This window comes from Eretmochelys imbricata, chromosome 2 (assembly GCF_965152235.1).
Source record: "Eretmochelys imbricata isolate rEreImb1 chromosome 2, rEreImb1.hap1, whole genome shotgun sequence".
Lineage (NCBI taxonomy): Eukaryota > Metazoa > Chordata > Testudines > Cheloniidae > Eretmochelys > Eretmochelys imbricata.
Window position 1 is genome coordinate 116,750,541 of NC_135573.1, and position 22,900 is coordinate 116,773,440.

A 22,900-nucleotide genomic window follows, 5' to 3' on the forward strand; every position below is an offset into this window, starting at 1 on the left:
TAGTGGGTCAATACATTATTTACCTGTTTTAACACTTCCACATTATGGACTTGGTTGTGGCTTTGCCACAGACTCTGTGTGTGGGGCAGTGCATGGTTGTGCTGTCCTAGCCGCAGGCCAGGAAATAAGGCTTAGGTTATGTCTACATAGCTTATCCTGGCATAATTTATATGAATAAACCGCCCTCCCCAGTGACATAAATAACGCTCATATAAGCACTCGTGGGCACAGCGCTATGTTGGTAGGAGAGCTCCTACCAACACAGCTTCTGCCATTTGTGGAAGTGATTTTATTATGCCAACAGCATAGAGCTCTCTCCCATCAGCATAGAGCGTCTTCACCAGATGTGCTGCAGCGGTGCAGCTGCAGCACTGTACGTCTAGACCTGCCTTTAGCCTCAGAGTGTCATAATCTGGTCCATGGTTCCTCCCTTGCTCTTGGGAAGGTGTGGGAGGGAAGTCATATATGCCAGCCTGACATGGATTACTGCCCCTGTGTGCTAACTCAGCTGCACTGGCTGGTATGTTGTAAGAGGAGGAGCCAAGGCTCCAGCTACTCCCTGCCCATCTGGGAGGGAGGGAAAGCAGGGACTCTGTGGAGGCTGCTTTCCCTCCCACATTACTACTTATAATGGGGGAGACAAGGGGCACCTTAATCTCAATTCTTCCTCGGCACAGGCCCTTAGGGTGACTGACAGTGAGTTCTCTGTATGTTGCCTGTGCTGGGGGGAACAGCAGTTCATGAAATACAGTAATAAGGCGTCCCAGCAGCTGTTCACATTACAGGTGCAAAGACACTGAAAGTATTTCCATGGATAACCATGATGCCTCGGGGAGGGTTAAGTAGTTGAAGTATTTGATACTTCTCCAGAAGTCACATATTTACAAAGTTTGGCACTGACATCACCAGCTTGGTAATTTTAGAGAGAGGAAATGCCTGACACTGGTGAATTCATCAATTTAGGATGTGTGTGTGGTGGGGGGGTGGGAGTTGGGGGAGGGGATGGATTACATGGCCTTTTCCTATTTTAATCCTTTGATGTTGTGTGCCAGTCTACCCAGGTAGTTCGGTTTGAAGCCTCATCTTCATTGTGGCGAAAAACATTCTCTTCTACAAAGTTTAAATCCAAAGGTTCTCTCTCCTCACTTGACTGCTTGTAACTTTTTCCCTTGCTTCAGATCTCTGTATATCATACTTTCAGAAGGAATCAGACTTATGGAGAATAAAATGGAGAATAAAATCGTCTTTTATTATGATTTTAAGTAAAAAATAGCGGCTGTGGTGTTCTGCTTTCTGGAGATGATGCCAATCTCGTGCTTGGCTGCTGATGTTTCAAGGGAACCAAGTTATCAGCTAGTCATAGTGTTGTGCTAAAATCAGATAGATCCGTGGATTGAGAGGCAAATATGTTCCAGCATTAAACCTGCTTTTGGAAATGGACTTGCCACAGGCACTAAGCTGTTGAAATAGTAAGGCAAGAGATCAGCTGCAAAATATTTTGCAAGAATTGTTGCTGTGTCTATTATTAACTATTATTATTTTATTTGTTTGTTTTGTGATCGTGCCTAGGAGCCCTTGTTATGGTCTAGGACCTCATTGTTTTGGGCACTGTACAAATACAGAACAAAAAGATGGCCTCTGCCCCAAAGAGCATATAATTAAGTTGTGCTGTTTTAATTAAAATTGGTTTAAATATTGACTTAGTCAATTCAGGGGAAAATCTTCATGGCCACATGTATGTCGGTTTACAAATAGTCAATGCAAGCTAAATTGCCATAAGCCAGTTGTAAACCAATATAAGCCTGGTCACACAGGTTTGGGCTGGTTTAACTAAATAGGTTTTTAACAGAGTTGGTCAAAGGTCAACATTTCTATACCACAGGAAACTTCAAAATTCTGAAAAAAATTCACTCTGTTTCAGGAAAAAAAAGTATAAATTTCTAAGTTTTGCATGGAAGGGAAAATCTGGGGGGAAAAACTGAAATCATCGAAACATTTCATTTTGGAAATTTTGAAACAAAATTGAGTTTGGGAGCCCGAGCTCCAAGGCTCCCTGCTGAGTCCTACCTCTGAGCTCTCCGAAGCTGTGGCAGCTGTGAGGGATCTAGGAGCTTGGAAGCCAAACTACTAGCTGTGTGGCAGGGAACAGGAAGCTCTGAGAGCTCCAGCTTGAGCCCGGGTTCTCAGGGCTTCCAGACCGCTGGCTGGCAGGCAGGGTGGAGCTCTGACTGCCTGTGTTTCAGTGGAAGTTCGTTGAAACTGATAAGTTTCTGCAGAACATTTCGGTTCTACTGAATGGACATTTTCTGATGGAGAAACTGTTTTGCTGGAAAATTTGTAACCAGTTCTAATTTGTAAACCTGTTTTAATTAAACTGGTGCTGCTTCTGTGTGCAGACCTGATTCATCATTGCCCTACATCTGCCCTTTACATAAGTGCAAAGTGTGTGTAAAATTCTACCAAATTAGAACGGCACATTTTGTACCCAGTTTGCACCAGCGTGTAAGGCTAAGCCAGATGCAGGGCAACCCCCTGGTTCAACTGAGTTTTGTCTAGAATAGGGTTTAAAAGTACTATGTTGTTAAATCCTGTTAGCTGGCTGTACTGAGCTTTATCTAACACATTCTAAAGCTCTAGTCAAGACAAAGGGCAGGTCTGCACTAATAGTGCTACATTGGTGCAACTGCAGTGTGTCTGGTGAGGATGCTCGGTGCTGATGGGAGAGCGCTCTCACGCCTGCATAATTATTCCACCTCTGCAAGAGGCAGAAGCTGTGTCAGCGGGAGAGTGTCTCCTACCAACATAGTGCCGGTGTGGACAGCACTTAGGTCAGTGTAACTTGCGTCACTCAGAGGGGTTTCTTTTTCATACCCCTGAGTGACATAAGTTAGATTGACGTAAGTGGTAGTATAGACCTGCCCAAAGCAAGTTCCCCGCCCAGGACTTAGTTATCCCTGCTAGCACATGCTAAAGTACAACTTGCTTTGTCTTGACTAGAGTTTTAGAAAGTGTTAGATCAAGCCAGCTAACATGACCTACCATCACCCCTTTAAATCTAGACAAATCCTTAGGAAGAGTTGAAGTCTCTAGTGTAAACAGTTTCATGTTCCCATCTGCAATGGGGATACTAAGTCATACCTCCCTCACAGGGCTGTGACTTTTAAAGCACTTTGAGATGCTGAGATGGAAAATACAAAGTAGTATTGCAATTCGGATAACTGCCAGGGAACTGATTCAATGCAATTTGTTTCAATGACTGTGTACAATTGATAAAAGCCACACCTGTCTAGTTACCTGGCACACCTGGTATTGTCTGTTCAAGTGGCGATTGGGTAAGAAATTGGTATTTGCTGATGTAAATATCTGACTGTACAGTCTTTGTTCACTTGGGTGTCAATCATGAGCAATCCTGCAAACTCCCACGGGGAACTGGGGGGAGGGATTAAGGACAAAGGAGAATTTACCCGCATCACTGGATCCTGCATAGGTTAGGGAGAGTAGTGGCTGCCAGGATCCCTCTGCCTCCACTAGGAGCCAACTGCACACTGGTGCCAGTGCAGAGATAGAAGTAACCTGCATCAGCAGAAGGGCAAGCACAATTAATTTGCCCCTGGAGTAACAGGGAAAGAAGAACCAGATTGTGACTCTGAAGGTATATCTACACTTAAAATGCTACAGCTGCAGCACTGTAGTGCTTCAGTGTAGACACTACCTATGCTGATTGGAGGAGTTCTCCCATCGCTGTCCTCCTCTTGGGGCAACACAGCTACATGCTGCCATTACTCAGGCTGTACTGGGTACAATTCAGTCTTCCAGGTTGCTTCTAATAGCTGCTACACTACTCAAAACTTCTACACTTTTATGACAGGTTTCAGAGTAACAGCCGTGTTAGTCTGTATTCGCAAAAAGAAAAGGAGTACTTGTGGCACCTTAGAGACTAACCAATTTATTTGAGCATAAGCTTTCATGAGCTACAGCTCACTTCATCGGATGCATACTGTGGAAAGTACAGAAGATCTTTTTATACACACAAACCATGAAAAAATGGGTGTTTACCACTACAAAAGGTCTTCTCTCCCCCCACCCCACTCTCCTGCTGGTAATAGCTTATCTAAAGTGATCACTCTCCTTACAATGTGTATGATAATCAAGTTGGGCCATTTCCAGCACAAATCCAAGTTGGGGGGGGGGGGAGAAAACCTGGATTTGTGCTGGAAATGGCCCAACTTGATTATCATACACATTGTAAGGAGAGTGATCACTTTAGATAAGCTATTACCAGCAGGAGAGTGGGGTGGGGGGAGAGAAGACCTTTTGTAGTGGTAAACACACATTTTTTCATGGTTTGTGTGTATAAAAAGATCTTCTGTACTTTCCACAGTATGCATCCGATGAAGTGAGCTGTAGCTCACGAAAGCTTATGCTCAAATAAATTGGTCAGTCTCTAAGGTGCCACAACTACTCCTTTTCTTTTTACACTTTTATGGTGTCTTTCACCTGTGGAACCTAACGTACATGCAAATTCTAAAGGCAAACTTGATTTCTGGATAAGAGCATGAGATTAGGACACAGGAGACCTAGGTTCTATTCCTGACTCTACCACAGGTATGCTGGGTGACCTTGGCCAATTCACTTTACAGCTCTGTACCTCCGTTTCTCCTTCTGTAAAATGAGGATAATGATGCTGATCTGCTTTGTAAAGTGCTTTCAGAGCTACTGATGTAAGATGCTGTTTGTTTTGGTTTAAACTATTGAACTCCGATGGCTAATAAACATGTTGGAAAAAAGATTTTTATTGAGCATTCATCATTCACACCCTTCATTTAAGGTGTGAGAGCTCTCATTACACATCCTCTGAAACCTCTGGTTCCTTCAGCAAACCCAGACAATACCGTATGTATAAACTTGATATTTCTAAAGTAAAAAAAAAAAAAGCAAGCTTCTACACCCTCTTTTAAAAAAAACCCAACAAAATATACCTCTATAAACCTCTCAGGCTACCTGTACACATCTTAAAGAAGAAAGAGTATAAGCCCAATTTAAAAATAAATGCTTTACAGATCACCTTTAAACGCAAAATTGACAACTTTTAGGCTGCTGGTGTGCTAAGACTGCTGCCTTCCATGCTGTCCAGCATTGTTTCATCGTTTCCTTGTACTCCCCAATCTGTCTGTCTATCCATCTGTTGTTGCTTGCCTTATATTTATATTGCAAACTCTTTGGGACAGGGAATGTTTTATTGTTTTGTTTGTACAGTGCGTAACACAGTGGGGTCCTGGTCCATGATTCATAGGCTCTGCAGTAATACAAATGACCATAACAATAATATTTTAATTCTAACAACTAACTCTAACACAATTAAACTTTCTGAAAATATATATTAACGCTGGTCCAATTCCTGAGATCCTTACTGCATATTTGATTAAGTTTTTTATTTGGTTCTTACTCAGGGAGACTCACATTGCCGTAATTAGACGCTTACCTGAATTAGGACCTCAGGTTCCTTATAAACCTTTTTCAAGAAAACCAGTATTTTGGGCTTAATCTACTGGATCATGTTTCTTTAGCTTATTGAACTTACTCCCACTTCTCTGTGGAAGGTAATGGACGTATAGGGATTGTTTCATCCACTCCTGAAGTGCAGTCATTCTAGGGAAGCACACAGCACCTGTTAAACAGTGGACAACACCATGTAACATCAGGTTAGGCCAAGGAGTAAATGTGACTCGGATACAGCTCCTATTGAAGTCAATGAGAGAGTTTTCTATTGATTTCAATGAGCGTTGGATCAGGCCCAAATAGTGTATTGAAATGAAACTGCAGATGGTATTGTAAATAAGCAGAATATAATTACCATCCTTGACTTGGATTTTGGCCAGAACACCAGGGACAACCCCTCTTCTTTACCAGCTTGAAAATGTCTTAATGCTATGTGCATTGCTGAGATTTGAAGTAATTAATGCCTTAATAGTAAATATCTCCCAGCACATTATATTCCTATGAGTCTCTGATAGTCAGGATGATCTTTTAATTGGAACACTTCTGATATCACCAGGGACTGTACTGCACTGGTAAACTACAGCAAGTAAGCTGCAATTCCTCAGACTGGTAGTTTCTGTTGCTGTGGTAGGAAAGAGGACGTCGTGGAGGAAGAGGCCAGGTTTCAGGGAGAGTGACTGACTATGGGGACTTTTAAATAAATACAAGAAAATTTAGGCATTGCAATCTTTGCTGTGATTTGTATAATATCTGGGTCACTGGGTGAAATGGGCAGGCTGACTAATTGCTGAAACATTTACAACATTCCCACTTAACTGAAAAGAAGTGACACATTAGTGTCATTTGTAGGCTTATGCTCTAATAAATTTGTTAGTCTCTAAGGTGCCACAAGTACTCCTGTTCTTTTTGCGGATAGAGATTAACACGGCTGCTACTCTGAAACCATTTGTAGAATTGTTCAAGCACTGGAAAACAGAATTAGTGTAGGCAGGGGATTCCCATTCTGTGATCCGGACTGTTGGTTGTCCACAGTGCATTTGCTGGTGGTCTCTTAGGAGAGCTAGCAAGTCACATGGTGCTAGCTCCTTCCTCCCATTGTTTCTAGCTACTAAATTGCGTACACAAGAAGCTAAAAATACATTAAATGTGTTCCCAATATCACTACTTTGTAGCAGCAATAACTACAAGGATACTTTTTATTTGCAAGTGGGATGGGAAGTGATCTGTGCAATTGCAAATGGGAGGTGGTCCCTGGAATGGTGAGCGAGAGAGGAGGTGGTCCACGCAATGCTGAATGGGGGATGATCCCCAGGATGGTGAATGAAATGGGGATTCGGTCCCCGTGATGCTCAGTGGAATGGCAGGGGCATGATTGTGAGTGTGAGAGGAAGTGGTCCACAAGACTGTCTAGTGAGGTTTGGGCTACATTATGAAAATGTAGGTGTAAGGGGATTTCAAGACCACTTTTGCTATTTTTTCACAGCACATTTTTTATACACTGACTCTGTGTGAGTTTGGGATACAGTGAAATAAAAGACCTTTTTGCTCATAAAGCCGGAAACTTGTAACTATGCCATGTTGTCGTGATACCTAACGGAGAATGTAAGATGCTTTGCTACATGGAACATGCAATCACCCTTTCACCAGGCATCCACTTAAGAAGAGAGGACCTTTTATGAATTGTGTTTGGATGCAGTGAGGATGTGGTTACAAACAGAACGCTGGGAAGGCTGGCTTCAGATATCAAAGGGTTAAAAACAAAACAAAAGTTTTTAGAATCACTTTGGGTCGAGAAATGAGTGTAATAATATATAACATTTAATAAAACATCTCTCATTCGCAATTAGGAAGCCTTTAAAACATTAGTGCAAGAGACAGAGTTTAACACTAAGGCCATGATAAAACCACTGTGCAGTTAAAAACTTCTTATTTCTTATTTGTATTTTTAAAACTGTGAATCCCTTTCAAAATCTGTAAGTCAGGTATCCAGGAAGAATCTTGCAAATCAAAAAATATACATAGTGACTCTTAGGTTAACACTGCCACCTACTGGAATAGTGTATAACATAAGGACGTAGATGTTACCAGATTGGACTACGAAATGTACATTATTACATAGCATAAGATGTAGAATCCTATAAGTTACTTAAAAGTCTTCCACACCCAGGTACTGGATCTTGAATGGTATGTAGCTGTAAAGAGGAGGAAAAGGTGTCTAGTGCTAGTCGGAAGAACAACCAGAAAAAATCTTTAGTGTACTGAGTTGAGTAGAGCTGGGCAGGAATCAGATTTTCCATTTTGTGGGAAATTCCATGAATTAATTTTTTTTCTGTTCCTGAGTGGAATGGAAACAAAAATTGTGAAATTACCTGCAGAATGAAATTCTGATTTTAGTTCTGGTTAATTGAAACGTTTTGCTAAAATCAAAACATTTTGTTCCAGTTTCAGTATTTTAATTTTTTTTAATTTTAATTATAAAATAAATTTCAAACCAAAAATAATTGATAAATGAAAAATTGAAACATTCCATTCTGAAAACTCATCAAAATCACACTTGTTTCTGGCAAACTTTTTGCTCTTGAGGAATCAACATTTTTTGATGAAAAAAACATTGTCAGAAAATTTGTGACCCACTGTAGATGTTAGGTTAGCTAAGTGCTGGGAAAAGTCCAGAGTTCTCTTCTCTCATTATGAGTCCCCCTGCCCTGCTCAGAACAGTTACGGTCACTCACCTTCTCATCCCTTCCTATCCCTGAGTCCCACTGGATAGTGAGGGGACACCTGAGTTCTGGGACTAAGAAGTCTGGTGATTTGTACACCAGAGTGAAAAAAAGGCTCTGTCAGTGGAAGTTAGCAGGATATGGGCCTCATTTTCTTGAGTAAAAAGAAAAGGAGTACTTGTGGCACCTTAGAGACTAACAAATTTATTTGAGCATAAGCTTTGTAGCTCACGAAAGCTTATGCTCAAATAAATTTGTTAGTCTCTAAGGTGCCACAAGTCCTCCTTTTCTTTTTGCGAATACAGACTAACACGGCTGCTATTCTGAAACCTGTCATTTTCTTGAGTGTAGCTATGTGTTAGCTACAGCTGGAGTTCAGAGGGGAAGTTGCACTTCCTTCCTCAAAGGTTCTAGCTGGGGCTGGAAAGAGCTGTTTTGCTAGAGAGGATTCTGCTATAAAAGCATGGTCCTGTCATCTAAAAATTACATAAAGTTCTGCTTGAATCCAAGGTAAGCTCCAGTGGTACAAATGGTTGCTTGCCTTGTCTGCACTTGGAGTTTACACCAGTGCAGCTGCTGGTTGCTGGCTATTGAGAGCTGGAATCAGGGCAAATCCACAATATAGACAAGGCTGTATGGCAGCTATGGATAAACAGGAAGACATGACTCTTGGAGATAATGAGATATTGATGTTCCAGAGGAATTTGGCAATATAGGGAATGATCAGGCATTCCACTGCCACATTCCATCATTACTGCACAGAAGTTCCATTTAGGACCTGCAGCAAAGTGGCTAACCACCTTTCTTTTTAAACATTATGTACAAGATACATATTTGTTTTTAAATGGATCTGGATTTATTTTCTCCAGTTCTGCAGTTATATTTATGGGTGTTAACAAAATAATTAGAGATGGAAAAGAAACACCTGTTTGTGATCTGGATCCAAACTTCCCTAAAGTTTAGGGATGATTGAATTTGATGTCCCTTTTCTATTTATTAGAGAACAGCCCAAGCTGTGAAGAAGAAATACAAGCTTCATGACAAGATTTTTTTTCACATTCATAGAATCAGTAATAAAACTTTGGTAGTAATTTATCTGTCCTCTGCAAAGCAATAGAAAATCTATGTTGTAACTAGGGAGCTACTGGCAGCCCCCTCATCTTTCACAACACCCCTATTAATGGGTAAATTGGTTCTGCTTTGATTTTTAATTGGCTACAAACAATAGTGTCTCTAGCTAATTGATTCAAGCCTGAACTTTTTATCCAACATTAAGATCAGTTTGGATGGCTACATTTTTTAATACTTACTTTTTCAGTTGACTTTGCTTTCTGGCTTTCAGAATGGGAAATAGCTGGGGTTTAACTTCAATAAATGGAGATGAAAGAGTATAGGGAACTTGTGTGCACTGTTTCCCAGCCTGAAATAACAAGGACTGCAACAGCCACTGCTGTTTCCATTTCAGGGATGGACAGAGGGAGGAGGGAGGGAGACAGAGGGAGGAAAGTTATTGGCATCATGTGGTTGATGTGGGGACAAAGGACCTGATTCTGCACATATGCACATGCTTAACTTTAAGGATATGAATAGTCCCACTTAAGGCAAAGTTAAGCATTTATGTTTTTGCAGGACTGGGATCTAGCTCAGTAGTGAGAGGACAGAAGAATCCTTAATATGAGTCAGACAGAGCCAGCAGCATTGTGACTAAAGCATATCAAGCATAAAATAATTAAACCCTATATATCGGTGGTTTTCAACCTTTTTTCATTGCAGGCACCTAACAAATTTTGAATGGAGGTGCAGACCCCTTTGGACATCTTTGACATAGTCTGCGGACCCCCAGGGATCCATGGACCACAGGTTGGAAACCACTGCTGTGTGTGGACCATTCCCCACCACTTCTCCTTCCCCCAAAAGATCCCAGAATTCTTCAGGCTGACAGCTCTCAGCATGATAAAGGGAGGGCAAACAAGTGACAATCTAGTCTTGGAAGGGACAGAGAACATTCAATATTAAATACAAATGTTTAAATACTAAATAAGGGAGAAACCATCAGCGCATTGAGAAGCAATAGGCACACCTTGTCACTTTACTAACTCTAGCTGTAAAATTTACTGTAAGAAATCCATGCAAGCAAACAAAAGACACAGGGTTACTGGTAAATATTTGTTTTGGCTCTCAGCAGTGCCATTCTCATGATCAAACCCTCAGGAAGTTGAGCCCCTTTCTGGTTGTTTCACACTCAGCGTCATGCTGTCCTGTGGTAAGATTGATGGTGGCAGAGCAGAGTGAGGAGAGTGGGAAGAGGAGGAAAAAAGAAAAGCCCATGGGTGGCTACTCAGCGTGTGAGTCAGTGAATTTCTGAAACCAGCCACTATCATCTCACTCTAAAATAGCCTTGGGATTATTATATAACCAGATAGTGGATACATTATGACAATGCCAAAGGATGTTTTACCATCTTGTATACTCATGAGTGGCCCACCAAATAGCAGTTGGGCCCTTAGGAACAGAATACCCTCCTTTGAAACAGTGGTAGCATTTGTCTCATGGTGAGCCCATGCAGAGCTCAATTCTTGGGCCCCTACAAGTGTTGACACTCATCACACTGAGTGGACTTGCATCCTTGTGTTGTCATGCTGGGCTGGGCCTGTGTTTCATTTGTAACTCAGTTGCTATGTCAGGGGGCTGCCTCAGGGCCTCCAATGATTGCATGGGTTGCAGGTGCCTAATGCTGCCACTATACTGGAAATCCATCTAAGCAAGAGCCTGGTCTCTTTTAGTGTGTCTTGTATGTCTGATCTCTTTGTTCAGGCTTTTTGGAGATGCTTGAAATCACCCTGGCAATTTTCTGCTGGCTGATGCTAATTGCTTGTCTCCGATCCTTTCAAGCTAGTTAGTTTTGTGTGTGGGAGGCCCTCAACTGGTGAAAATGTTATTTTCTCTTGATCTCAACAGTTGTCTAGTACCTTGATGACATTTCCTATAAAACCAAATTTTTCCAAAACCTTTTTTTTTCCCTGAATTTCCATTTTGTGGGAAATTTTGTTTTTGGTCTAATTCGGAATGTCAAAATTTTCTGCGAGACAGTAATGCTGAGTGTTGACCAGCTCTGCTTACAAATTAAAGAAGACAAAACAGACAGATGGAGGGTTTGAGGAAATGGAACAAACAATAGCTAAGATGGCCAAGTGGTGATGGTACAATGAGTCACATCTAGATAGTATAAAATCTTGATGACACAATGTTTCGTTTTTTAAACGATATGTATATAGAGATGGCCCCAAATTGCCCAACAGCCATGCTGTGATATTAATTATAAGCCTCATTGTAGCGCGGGGTTTTCAGGAAGTTGAGACAAATTTGTAACCCTTGCAAAACAATTAATGTGGGCCCCTATCAGCACAACCCAGCACAACAGTGTATAACCTCCTCCAGCCAGCTTGGTCATGCCATGCAGGGGAAGGTTTTGCATCTGTAGCATTGGGGGCAAGTAGTATTTAATTATTTATTTTTGCAAAATAGATTAAAATCAACTGTGATGGAAAGGGCACCCCAAGTCCTCTGCACCACTTACTTCCTGCACAGGTAACTGTTGGTGTAGCAGTCGTGGAGCCCTTTACACAGATCCAGTGGCCCCAATACCCTATACAGTTGACACATAGGGGTGGTGACTGCTCTTCCACCCTTTCCCCTACTTCTGTTTCAAATGGCAGTAGGTCAAAGTGCACCAAGGAACTTCTGGTGTGTGGTAGCAGGGTCCACACAGCCAGTTAGTGTGTGAAGGCTAGTACGCTAAAGATATACTCCCCAGTTTGCCATGCACTAACTTGCCATCTAGACAAGCCCTTAGTGTCCTTTAGTCCTTAGCTTTGTCTGCTGGGATATTCTTCGAAGTGCAGACACACTCTCTGAAGTCCTTCTGTTGCTTTGGGGCTCCCGACTGGAATGTGCTTTATAACATTGGAGGCATGGAGATCCCACATCCACATCATCCAGTCATTTTATGCATTTGTAATGTGCCCATCACAGTGTCAGCCAGGCCCCAGTCCTGCAGGAGCTCATGTGGTTGGACCTTTGTGTTACATGGAGCCCCTTTCAGTTCAGTGAGGCTCTGCACAGGTTTGCTCCCATGGAGTTCCTTAAAAACTGGGGCCTAGGTGCCACATGGATCCTTCATCAGGTATATGGGTGTGCTATTCTGTTGCAATGAGAGCTGGGTGGTGTATAGGACTAGGACAAAGATAACTTCATGTTTTAATTTTCCATTGCCTTGAGTGAGGCAAAGACAAAATGACTGCTGATTCAGACCCTTCTGAGGTCTCCCCCACCTCTGCGTCCCAGAGAACCAATGAAAGCATAAAATGGAGCAGCCAGAGCCTTCTTTAGTGACACACTCAAGAGTCTAAAAAGGATCCTTAAAAATACATGCACTCATTTTGAGAAAAGAATAGCATCTTTGAAGACAACAGAAGACTACACAAATCCCCAAAGTTGTTTCCAACCCACACAGTTCCTTCAGGGAAGTCTTTGAGCACAGAATCTAGCCATCAGTTTCATTTCTGCCTCCTTCTCCTCCTGGCTTCAAGGAGAACTGATGGGAAGTTCACAGGTTCTTGTTTCTGTGAAAGCATCCTTCCTCCTCTCTGGAGCTGTGAATCAGTGGAGAATGTGCTCTCACACAGCCCAGCTACAATCAGAACTTGTTTGTTGCTATGGTAGCTTTATTTAGCTTTTTAAGGCTATTTTGGAAAGACACATGCTGTAATTGCTAAATCTGTTCTAATTCAGGCATCACAGTGTGGCTGTGCTCCAAACCTTCTTGGGACATGAAGGGGTTAACACGCTATACTGGGACCAGAGAAGACAAAAATCCCTGTCCTGCAAAAACTGCCCAAACTGCCAAGCCTGGAAGGGCCCAGCTGAGGCTGATTATGAACAGGAAATAAAAGGAGAAGCTGGGTTAAGCCAAGTGGCTTTTCAGGATGAAGGAACTGAGCCACTTTTTAATCTGGAAACAGATGAAGCTATGGACTGCTAAGCTCTGGAGCAGGGGTGGCGAGGGAAGCCACTTAGTTCTTAGGTAACAAATAACTGAGCAAAGGGTTCAAGTACACCCCCAGGAATAAAATGGGTTTCCAGTTTTATTTGGGGAGTAAGGACTTGGGTTTATTTTTAGTCATTTACCTAATTCTCTCTGACAGCAAGAGACAAGCAGTGTTTGTGCTAGGAAACTAAAGACTGTTCAGCTGATCTTGATGTGATGTACGGGCTTAATGTGTGTGTATTTGTGCGAGATCCTCTAGTAGCTGGTCCGTCAAGATGCTAAGGGTATATATACACAACAATTAAATACCCCCAGCTGGCCCGAGTGGGGCTGTAAAATTGTGGTGTAGACATTTGGCTCGGGCTGGACTTGAACTCTGGAGACTGCAAGGGGGAAGGTCCCAGAGCCCAGGCTCCAGCCGAAGCCTGAACATCTACACTACAACTGTATAGCCCCGCAGCCTGAGCCCTGTGAGCACAAGTCAGCTGACATGGACCAGCCGCGCCTGGTGTTTTATTGCGGTGTAAACATATCCTAAGGGACCTGCTACAGTTAACACCAAAGGGAGATCTACTTCGGCTCAGGCGATAGAAGTCTGATTTCTAGAGATGCAGTTTTGTTGCTCGGTTGTGTAGTTGATTGTCCACAGCACACAGGTAGTACCACACCTTAAGTAAGAGATCACCAATTTATTTATTTCTCTGGTAATGGAAATTTTTGGAGGTATGCTCCTGGATTGAAGAATTTGGTAGACAGGGCAATGTCTAGGTTGTAGGGGACGCCTATTTTAGTTGGAAGTGTTTCAACTAGTGAAGGCCCTTGGAATTATTTTTCGTCTGGTATGGTTGGTTGGTTGAAGGCAAGTGCATTCAATAGGAGTTTAGCAGCAAGGTTTGTCATGGACGCGAGCTGGACATAGGGAACATTTCCGTGTGCTACTAATGCTTCTAGATGCGATTTTGATGGTTTCTTCTCCATGTTGGTTTGTTCTGACTTTTGTAACCGTGTAGGAGTCTTGTAGAGAGGGCTTAAATTTAGGGAAAAAATAAATTATAAATTACAACTCTTTCTGTGAGAGACAAGGTGGGTGAGGTAATATCGTTTATTGGACCAACTTCTGGTGGGAGGTACAAACTTTTGAGCTTTTTTTGTATTCATTTTTGTGATACCTTCTTCTGGGCAGGTTAAAAAGAGTTAAAGTGAGTCTCCATGGTGACTTTTCTGCAACATAGTCATTGTGTGCACATCCACACGCACCATGCTGTCTAAGTGTTTGTATGTGGGCTGATATCCCATACTTCCTCAGAGGTCTACCCTTTATAGCTTTACTGTCGCTGAACGCAGTTGTGACTCATTGAGTTAACTAACATGATGCTGAGTACTGTTTAGCAGGCAACTAGGATAAACTGTGTTCAACATAGCATCAGCTAATTATGTTTAAACCCGGATCAGAGCAAGGTTTAATCACAATTAGCTGTCAGTATGTTGAATGTTGTGTCCGAGTTTACACTTTGCCCGCTAATTTGTGTTGAGCACTGTCAGTTAACATGGTTACTTACAACCATATTCAGTCATGGTAAAACTTCATAGTGTAGATCAAGTCCCTGAAGACTTGAACACAGTTGGTGAAACTGAGTTTAACAGGTCCACTGCATGGATGGGAAATGGAGGACCATCTCAGAACACAATGGTTATTTATCGGGGGCACTGTTTGTTCAGAGATGTATTCTTCTGACGAGATCTGGGGGCAACAGCTGGGGAATGGTCCTTCCTGAGAGTACTGAAGATGGCTTGTCTCTCTTATCCTGATATTTCTCTGCATTGTTAAAGCCAGGGAGGAGAGGATATTCAAGTTTCAAGCAAGAAATTGTAACTTTTTTGATGAGTTGCTTGCTTTACCTTTTGGGTGGACCTCAGGGGCAAAATACCTAAACAGAAAAAAGAACATAAAGGACTCTTTTTTTCATATGACTTTATTGAGAAGCAGATGGACATAATAGCATATAAGCAGGATGGTTCACAAGCCATTAAAAAGGACATAAAAAACAAAAAAGCTGATCCAAAAAATCAAAGAGTGGAGTGCTGTTACTCCAGAGAGCAGATATGACACAAGGATTGCTCAAATAGCAGGTGTAATACTTCTGTTCACATTCTTTGGTCTCTTTTTCATGGGTTTATTAAAAAGAGTCTACACAGAAAGTGCTGGGGATGTTCTATCCCCATTGAGGACTACAGGGCTACAGTGAGGTTATGCTGTAACTTCTATAAAAGTATGTGGATGAATGCTGCAATCAGGATATCTGAAGAGGCCTCCACATCATGTAGGCCTTTCCCCTACTATCCTTATGTCTTCCTGAACATAAATAATTTGGTTTTCTTCACCGTTAATAAATCAGCTGGCATCTGCAGCTTTTTGTAACATTCATATTGTATTGATTGCAAATGATAAGTGTGTAATACTGAATGCATGTTGAGAGTTTAACTGTGGGGTGGGTGCCTTTCTGACCTTGATATTGTAATAGCCAATGTAAGATACTGGAAGCTTAATTTAAAAAAAAAAAATGGCGCTGTGCTAGGTAAGTACTGAATTTGGAAGGGTTAATGTAAGGCACTCCCTCCTCCCCACCAGAGACTGAGTGCAATATAGTGGTTCCCAAGGTGTCAATTTATAAGAGTAAGACCTGGGCAGTGCTTGTGCCCTCCTCTCCTAATGCAGCAACTGCAACTCCTCTCCTCTGGTATAATGTTGGCCTGCCTCTCATTTAGTTAAACTAAGGCTGTTCCAAATCCCATATCATGTGAGACTGAGCAAAATTGAAATCTGGGACAATCTAAGTCTATCATTGGATCCTGCGGATGTAAAATGAGACAGACATTCGTTGCACCAAGTTCAGGTAGGAAAGGGTTCTGTGGTTGGGACTCCCTGCTGAGTGTCAGTCACAAAAGCCATAGCTCTAGCAGGCATGCCCTTGTCCCCTCCTGCCTCCAATAGCCCAGGAAAAAAGGAGGGCGGAGTTCAAGCACCAAGCTCTGATCTCCTCCTGCTAGATAGCTCACTGAGCAATGCCTGTCTCATTCAGTTCTGTAGTTAGTGGACTGGAAGGCTTTTGAGAGTTTAAAACTCTTGCTATTTTAAAGCAGCCATATATTATAGAAACAAAAGCAAATGGAATACAGTGAATGTCATAGGATAAATTACCTCTTGGGGTTCTAGTGACTTCCTAAAAGCAGTGGATTATAAACAAGAATAGCACCCGAACCTCTGAGTGGAATTATTTTCTTCAATATCACTGTAGAATATAACTAGCTTTCTTAGCTACAAAGCTTGCACTATTTTGGTGACCTACCACTTTAAATGAACTCTTTCTGATCGCTTCTTTGCTTTATATGGGGAAAAATTATTTATTTTTTATGGTAAAATCAGCACAAGCAACAGTGAGATGGTCTCCATTATACAGCTTCACTGAAACTTTGTACTCTCCCTGTGTGAAACAAAAGCAAAACATTAGATTAGCACACAAATAGTACAGAACTGCCTCTCTTCATAGGAGAGAGTCCCCTTTTTCGTTAAAATAGTTATGCCCGTCCTGAAAGCTCTTCCAGTCCAAATATGTTTCAATGGTGGTAAAAGGTGTGGCTCATTTTTCTTGCCAAATGTCTCTCTTCGTAGATGTCAAATGTTGGTAGCGCAGCAAATTCAAAATTAAAACATGGTGGTAAATGCTTCCACAGGGAAACAAAACTCTTTGATATTTAAAAATTCCTTTCAGGTCCATGTAGCTTTTCTTGCTCTTTCTGAAACAATTGCACCTGGGCTTTTGTTATTAAGGCTTTCTCTTTACTTTGCAGCTGCTGTGTAATCAGAGTGGGAGAAATGTTCTTTTGACTGGGATTCATCCCACGCTAATCTTATTGTTCAAATATTGCACTATTATAACTTCAGATGAATTTTCACAGATGTTAACATATTAATTGGGTATTTTTAAAAAAAGTATCATCTGTAGAAACACATGACACAGACAGAACTTGCTGTATTTTAGTTTCAACAAAAGAGGTAGTAACAATAACGCTTCCTTCTGGGGACAATTTCACATCAGCAGTCTGCCCAATGTAGAAGAGAAACTATGCACGGTCCAAATGTGTAGACCTGGGCTTAGGGGACATCCTAATTTCATAGGTCAAAATATCTCTCTCCTCCTACCAACCAGAGAAGTATTGGGAAAGTCAGGTGGCTAAGCTCACTTAAGAGATTGAGAGGAGGACTTAACACAAAAATTTGTTTTAATTCTGGATTATTGAGCCACATTTGGTCTTCTCTGCAGAATGAAGCGGTAATAGGTCCTTGACTGCTTAATGGGATTGTACACTTTAGTTTGGGTGGCCATGATTCTCTCCACCTGTAAGTTCTTAACCAATGGCTACTTTGATCTAGACCCCTCTGCCCCCTTCCACTGGCTTCATCAACTCTTTGGCAAATGCTCGGTGTCTTTGCCTGGCCGAGCACAGCGCTTAGTTGTGCCTGGGCAGGTAAACAGAGGCTAGGAGGCTTTCAGCGTTTCTGGCACTGTGAGACTGTCTGTTGAAATTCAAGCAGGAGATTGGTTCAGTATGGAGTATGCTACTTCCAAAGACATAATAGATGAGCAGGGAAAGGGAGGGGGTAAAATAGGCCAATGAGAGTAGAAGGGAGGGACTGATGGGAAGGAAAAGAGAGGAGAGAGAGGTTGTCTTCTACTCCAAACTCCTTTCACCTCCTCTCCATTTCTTCCTTTCTCCATTTCTTCCCCTTCCCCACTACCCTCGACTCTCATCTTAAGTCTTCAGCGAGTTTAAGATCCTTGCAGCAACTACTGGTATAGAAAGAATTGCTCCAGTGGTGCTAATGGGCCCTTGCAGAGGTGACCTTCCTCTTAAGAATCACCAGGAGGCGCTGCTTCCCTTGCTACCTATGCAAGAGTCAGGGCAGGGCAGGGCAGTGTACTAGAGAGACAAACTACAATCATGGGGGAAACTTACAGTGCTGAATGTCCCCAGCCTCCAGTTACTAGAAGAATGAATATGTTGCTGTACTAGGGACATTCTGGTAGGACCATGTGGTGGTTCTTAAGGACATAAGACTTGTCATACTGAGTCAGACCAGTGGTCTGTCTGTCACTGTATCCTGTTTCCAAGAGTGACCCGTACCAGAGCTTCAGGTGACGTGTACAGAACAGGGCAGTTGAGTCTTTCCTTCCTGGCTTCTGGCAGTCAGAGGTTTAGGGTTGCTCCAAACATGGGGTTGCATGCCTGATCATCTTGGCTAATAGCCATTGATGGACCTATCCTCCATGAATTGACCTAATTCTTTTTTGAACCCACTTACATTTTTGGCCATCACAACATCTCATGGCAATGACCTCAACCAGTTAATTGTGCATTGTATGAAAAAGTACTTCCTCTTGTTTGTATTAAAGCTGCTGATTGTTAATTTCATCTGATGATGCCACATTTGTGTATTGTGGGAAAGGGTAAATAACACTTCTCCATTCACTTTTTCCACACCATTCACAATTTAAGAGACCTCTACCATATCCCCCTTTAGTCGTTGCTCTTCTAAGATGAACAACCCTAATCTTTTTAGTCTTTCCACGTATGGAAGCCATTCCATATCCTTGATCATCTCTGTTGCCCTTCTCTGAACATTTTTCAGTTCCACTCTATTCTTTTTGAGATTGGGTGACCAGAACTGGACACAGCATTGCAAGATGTGGCAGCACCTGAATTTATAGAGTGGCATTGTGATATTTTCTGTCTTATTTTCTATCCCTTTCCTAATGGTTGCTAACATTCTGTTAGCCTTTTTGACTGCTGCTATTCACGGAGCTGAAGTTTTCAGAGAGCTATCCACAGTGACTCCAAGATGTCTTTCTAAACGTTACTCTGATTTTCAGCCATGGTGGCATTCTTTTAGTCCTCTTATTGTCTTTTCTGGTTGGGGGTAAACATTTAGTCTGAGCCTCTATTACGGTGTTTTTAAATAGTACCCATATACTTGCAGGCATTTAACCCTTGTGATAGCTCCTTTTAATTTCCATCTAACAAGCATCCTCACTTTTGTGTAGTTCACCTTTTCAAAGTTAAATGTTACCATGGTAGGTTTTGGGGGGCTTTTATCCCCTTTAAGAAAAACTTACATTTAAGTGCATTATGGTCACTATTACTGATTGGTTCAGGCATAGTCACCTCTTGGCCCAGATTCTGGGCTCCAGTTAGGACTTAATCAAGAATTGCTGCCCCCCTTGTGGGTTCCAGGACTAGCTGCTCCAAGAAACAGTCACTCTTGCTGTCTAAAAATTTTATCTCTGCATCATGCCCTGAGGTGACATTTACCCAGTCGATATGGGGATAGTCGAAATCACCCATTATTATTGCGCTTTTTGCTCTTAGTCAGGTAACTTAGATTTCAGGACATAACCGCAGGGAACTTACTTGAGGGATTTCATGGATTCCCAACGTGACAGGCCCTTCATAGTAGATATGTTCTGAAAAACAAATGGATGATGATTGTGCAATGCACAAAGAAAACAAGCAGCTTATAGTATGCCCTATTTTATAGCAATACTCTGAAACCGTCAGTGACAAGTGCTCTAGGACTTAAAAATCTTTAGGGACACTAGCTCTCTGAGAGAAGTGTACAGGTATGGACCATCTTCCTAGTGTAGGAGAGTCTATGCTGATGAATGTCGTAAGCCTCTGAGGTAAGACCTGTGTGAACAGCAGTTTATGAGAGCCTAAGGTGAAGCAGTCACTGAGTGCTCATGCAGTTAATAAGCACATTCCATCCGGAGATACCTGACTTCTGAGTGTTTACTGAACAGTATACTAGTGTAGTGGAAGTACACATTTCACAAGTGAGTAAACAGATACACAGAGGTTCAGCGACTTGCCAAAGGTATCAGGTCAGTGCCAGGTATAGAAACCCATCTTCCAGTCTCCAGCCCTCTAACCACTAGGCACACTCACTCCCTTTTCACTGCTTATTATTGAGAGCTTCATGAAAGGAGGGTGATTTCAGCACTAGTGGACACTATGCGTGAGCCATTCTGATTGGGCCAGATTTTGCAGGCATTGCATGAAATAAAGTTCTCCTATTTTAAATACAGGGTCTGCTCACTTCATTGTCCTCTGCAGCTGCATGTCTGAGCCCTATCCCGTAGATGAGCTGTGAAATTTACTGCCACTTCTGCTTTGACAGGGAGGGGGAAGTAATATTTTATCCTTTTGTGTGAATTTTTCTGTCTTCTCTCTGCCTGGACCCTTTCTCCTGTAACTGATCTCTACAGCTCCCTGACTGCTGTCTGAGCCTGGTCTCTCTTACTACTACCTTATACTTCACATTTTTAAAGTATGGCACAAGCAATAACTGATCCTCATGCACAGCTGCAAGATTCCTATATATTATCTCCCACTTTACTAAAAGAGGAAATTAAGGCAGAGAGAGCAAGTGACTTGCCTAAGGGGCCCAAAATGTTGACATCAACACTAGGATTAGAATTCAGGATATTTTGGCTGCTGACCCTAAATCCAATTCACTAGACTACAGCTGGCTCATGGCCTGGACTCTCCAGCTGCTTCACCTGTGCCATGGGAAGCGTTTTCCTTTTCAAAGAGCTGTTGCCATGGTTGCTCACTTCTGTGCATGAAGCAGGAGCCATAGAGTCTGAGGCTTCTCTGCTGCATCGAGTAATGACTCAAAATTTTAAAAATACAGCAAAACCCTGTTCTGTTTCATTTTGCTAGACCCTAGAAAGGAGTTATAGGCCTGGATTCTGCAGACATTGACGCACTTGCACAACTTTACTCAGCTGGGCAGTGATTACGCTAGGACTCGGTGTGAATAAAGTTTGTGCAGGGGTTTAAGCAGTTGCAGAAGCAGAGGTGTAGATGGGAGCTGTCCTATTTGTAAAGTGCTGGTGTGGACAGTGCAATGCAGAAAGCAACCCCTTTCTGTAGAATCTCCTGCAGTGGGCCGTGTTTGAGAAGGAAAATGCAGCAAGTAGGACAGGCAGCTCGGAACCAGGATCAAACTGCCCAACAAGTCCTGGATAGCAGCAGAGGACAAAAGTGGAGGAAGTATGGGCTCTGAAACCTTCCCTACCAGCTGGAGATAGAGACTCTTCACAAATCACATGAGTCAATGGAGTCAGCCCTGGAGTATTTCAGAACTGGCAAGGGATTGAAAGTGAAATGGCGGTGTCCTAGCTTTGCAAAACCTATGTTTGAAACTGAATTAGACAAAATCAGACAACACACATGCTTCTGAATGTGTGTGGCTGCTAGTATCTCCCTGGTGAAGGTAGATGCTAACTTTTCCTATTACACCATAAGGCAAACTTTGACCATCCTGCCAGGGCTACATTAAGGCAATCCTGGGCTGTAGATGTACTTCCCTCATTAGGAGACCTTGAGGTCCTGCCATGCGTTGTGGCCACACCCTTGCTTGAGGTGATAGCAGCAGGAGCTATTCTTAGGACTACTGTGTGCTGAGCAGAAACCACCACTACCAGTACTATTCTTTGGGGTGTCTGGTGGAGATGATCTGGAATTTAGTAGGGGGCTAGGAGCTGTGCACCCCCGAGTTCTATTCCTTTGCGACCTGGATGAATATCAGCTCTATTACACAGATGGGGAAATGGACTCTTCTCCCCTGCACCAGTAAGTGGGCCTCTACTGCGGGGGAAGAGAGCAGCTTTATTCTTCAGTTACTGGAGGCTCCCAGGAGATGTTCTGAATCAATAGGTCTACTGGGTTTTACGACCAAACCTCTAGCTGACCAGGACCTCCCACTTTCATGGCTGTTGTTTAAACCAGGCCCCTGAAACCACTGTGATTGCCTCTCCGTGGACTTTACAGAGCTGGGGCTACAGCAGAAAACAGTGTCTCCCGAGGCTGAATCCAACTGAATGCATGTTTTGCTTTTGGGATTCCAGTTTAACATAGTATTCTTGATACAGTGCATCTTCCTAAACCCTTGCATTTACCTATCAGTGGGGGGCAAATGAGATGAATTAGTTGCAGTAATTATAACTAAGACAAACACTTAGCTTTGTGCATTGAATGCAAAGTATTGCCTCTTTGGAACTTTCCTGTCTGAGTTCACATAGGTTATATAGTGTGAAAGACTGATATTATTTACGGGATCAATTTATAAATTATGGCAAACTTTCCAGTCAAAAATTCCTCCATCTTCATATGTACAAGATACTAATAAGTCACAGCATCTGTTAGTGCAAAACAGCCAGTGTTTTTGGGACATTATCTTCCATGCTCAACCCTTCTCTTAAGGGCTAACATGACTGAAGAGGTTTTCTGCAGAACATCATAAAAAGGTCTCTAGGTATTGCTGACTTCAGGCTTTCTTTTCTATTTTGTGGGTTCTTTTCACTCTTACTTCCTAACAAAAGTAATGTATTCCTTCTCCCTGCCATCAACAGGTCTCTAGCAATTTACAGAAGGAAGTGGAGCGAGTAAGAATTTCCTGTAAATTACTTCAAGTTACTTGTTCTTGTGAAGCTGCCTCTCATTTCTGACAAAACACCTATAATGAAATTCTGACTCCTCTTTCTCAACTCTTTCTTAGGTTAAAAATCTTTAT

At 42.3% G+C, this 22,900-nt stretch overlaps 1 protein-coding gene across 1 annotated transcript in view; it reads right to left on the bottom strand.

Moving 5' to 3' along the window:
* Positions 1–15,223: 15,223 nt before the first annotated feature.
* The window catches only part of LY86 (lymphocyte antigen 86), a 32,740-nt gene continuing 25,063 nt past the window's right edge, over positions 15,224–22,900 (bottom strand). Inside the window, exons 4-5 of the mRNA XM_077810679.1 lie at positions 19,735–19,787; positions 15,224–16,748 (exon numbers count right to left, since the gene is read on the bottom strand). Of these exons, the coding sequence (XP_077666805.1) occupies positions 16,665–16,748; positions 19,735–19,787 (137 nt within the window). The 3' untranslated portion in view covers positions 15,224–16,664. The remainder of the gene's footprint in view (positions 16,749–19,734; positions 19,788–22,900) is intronic.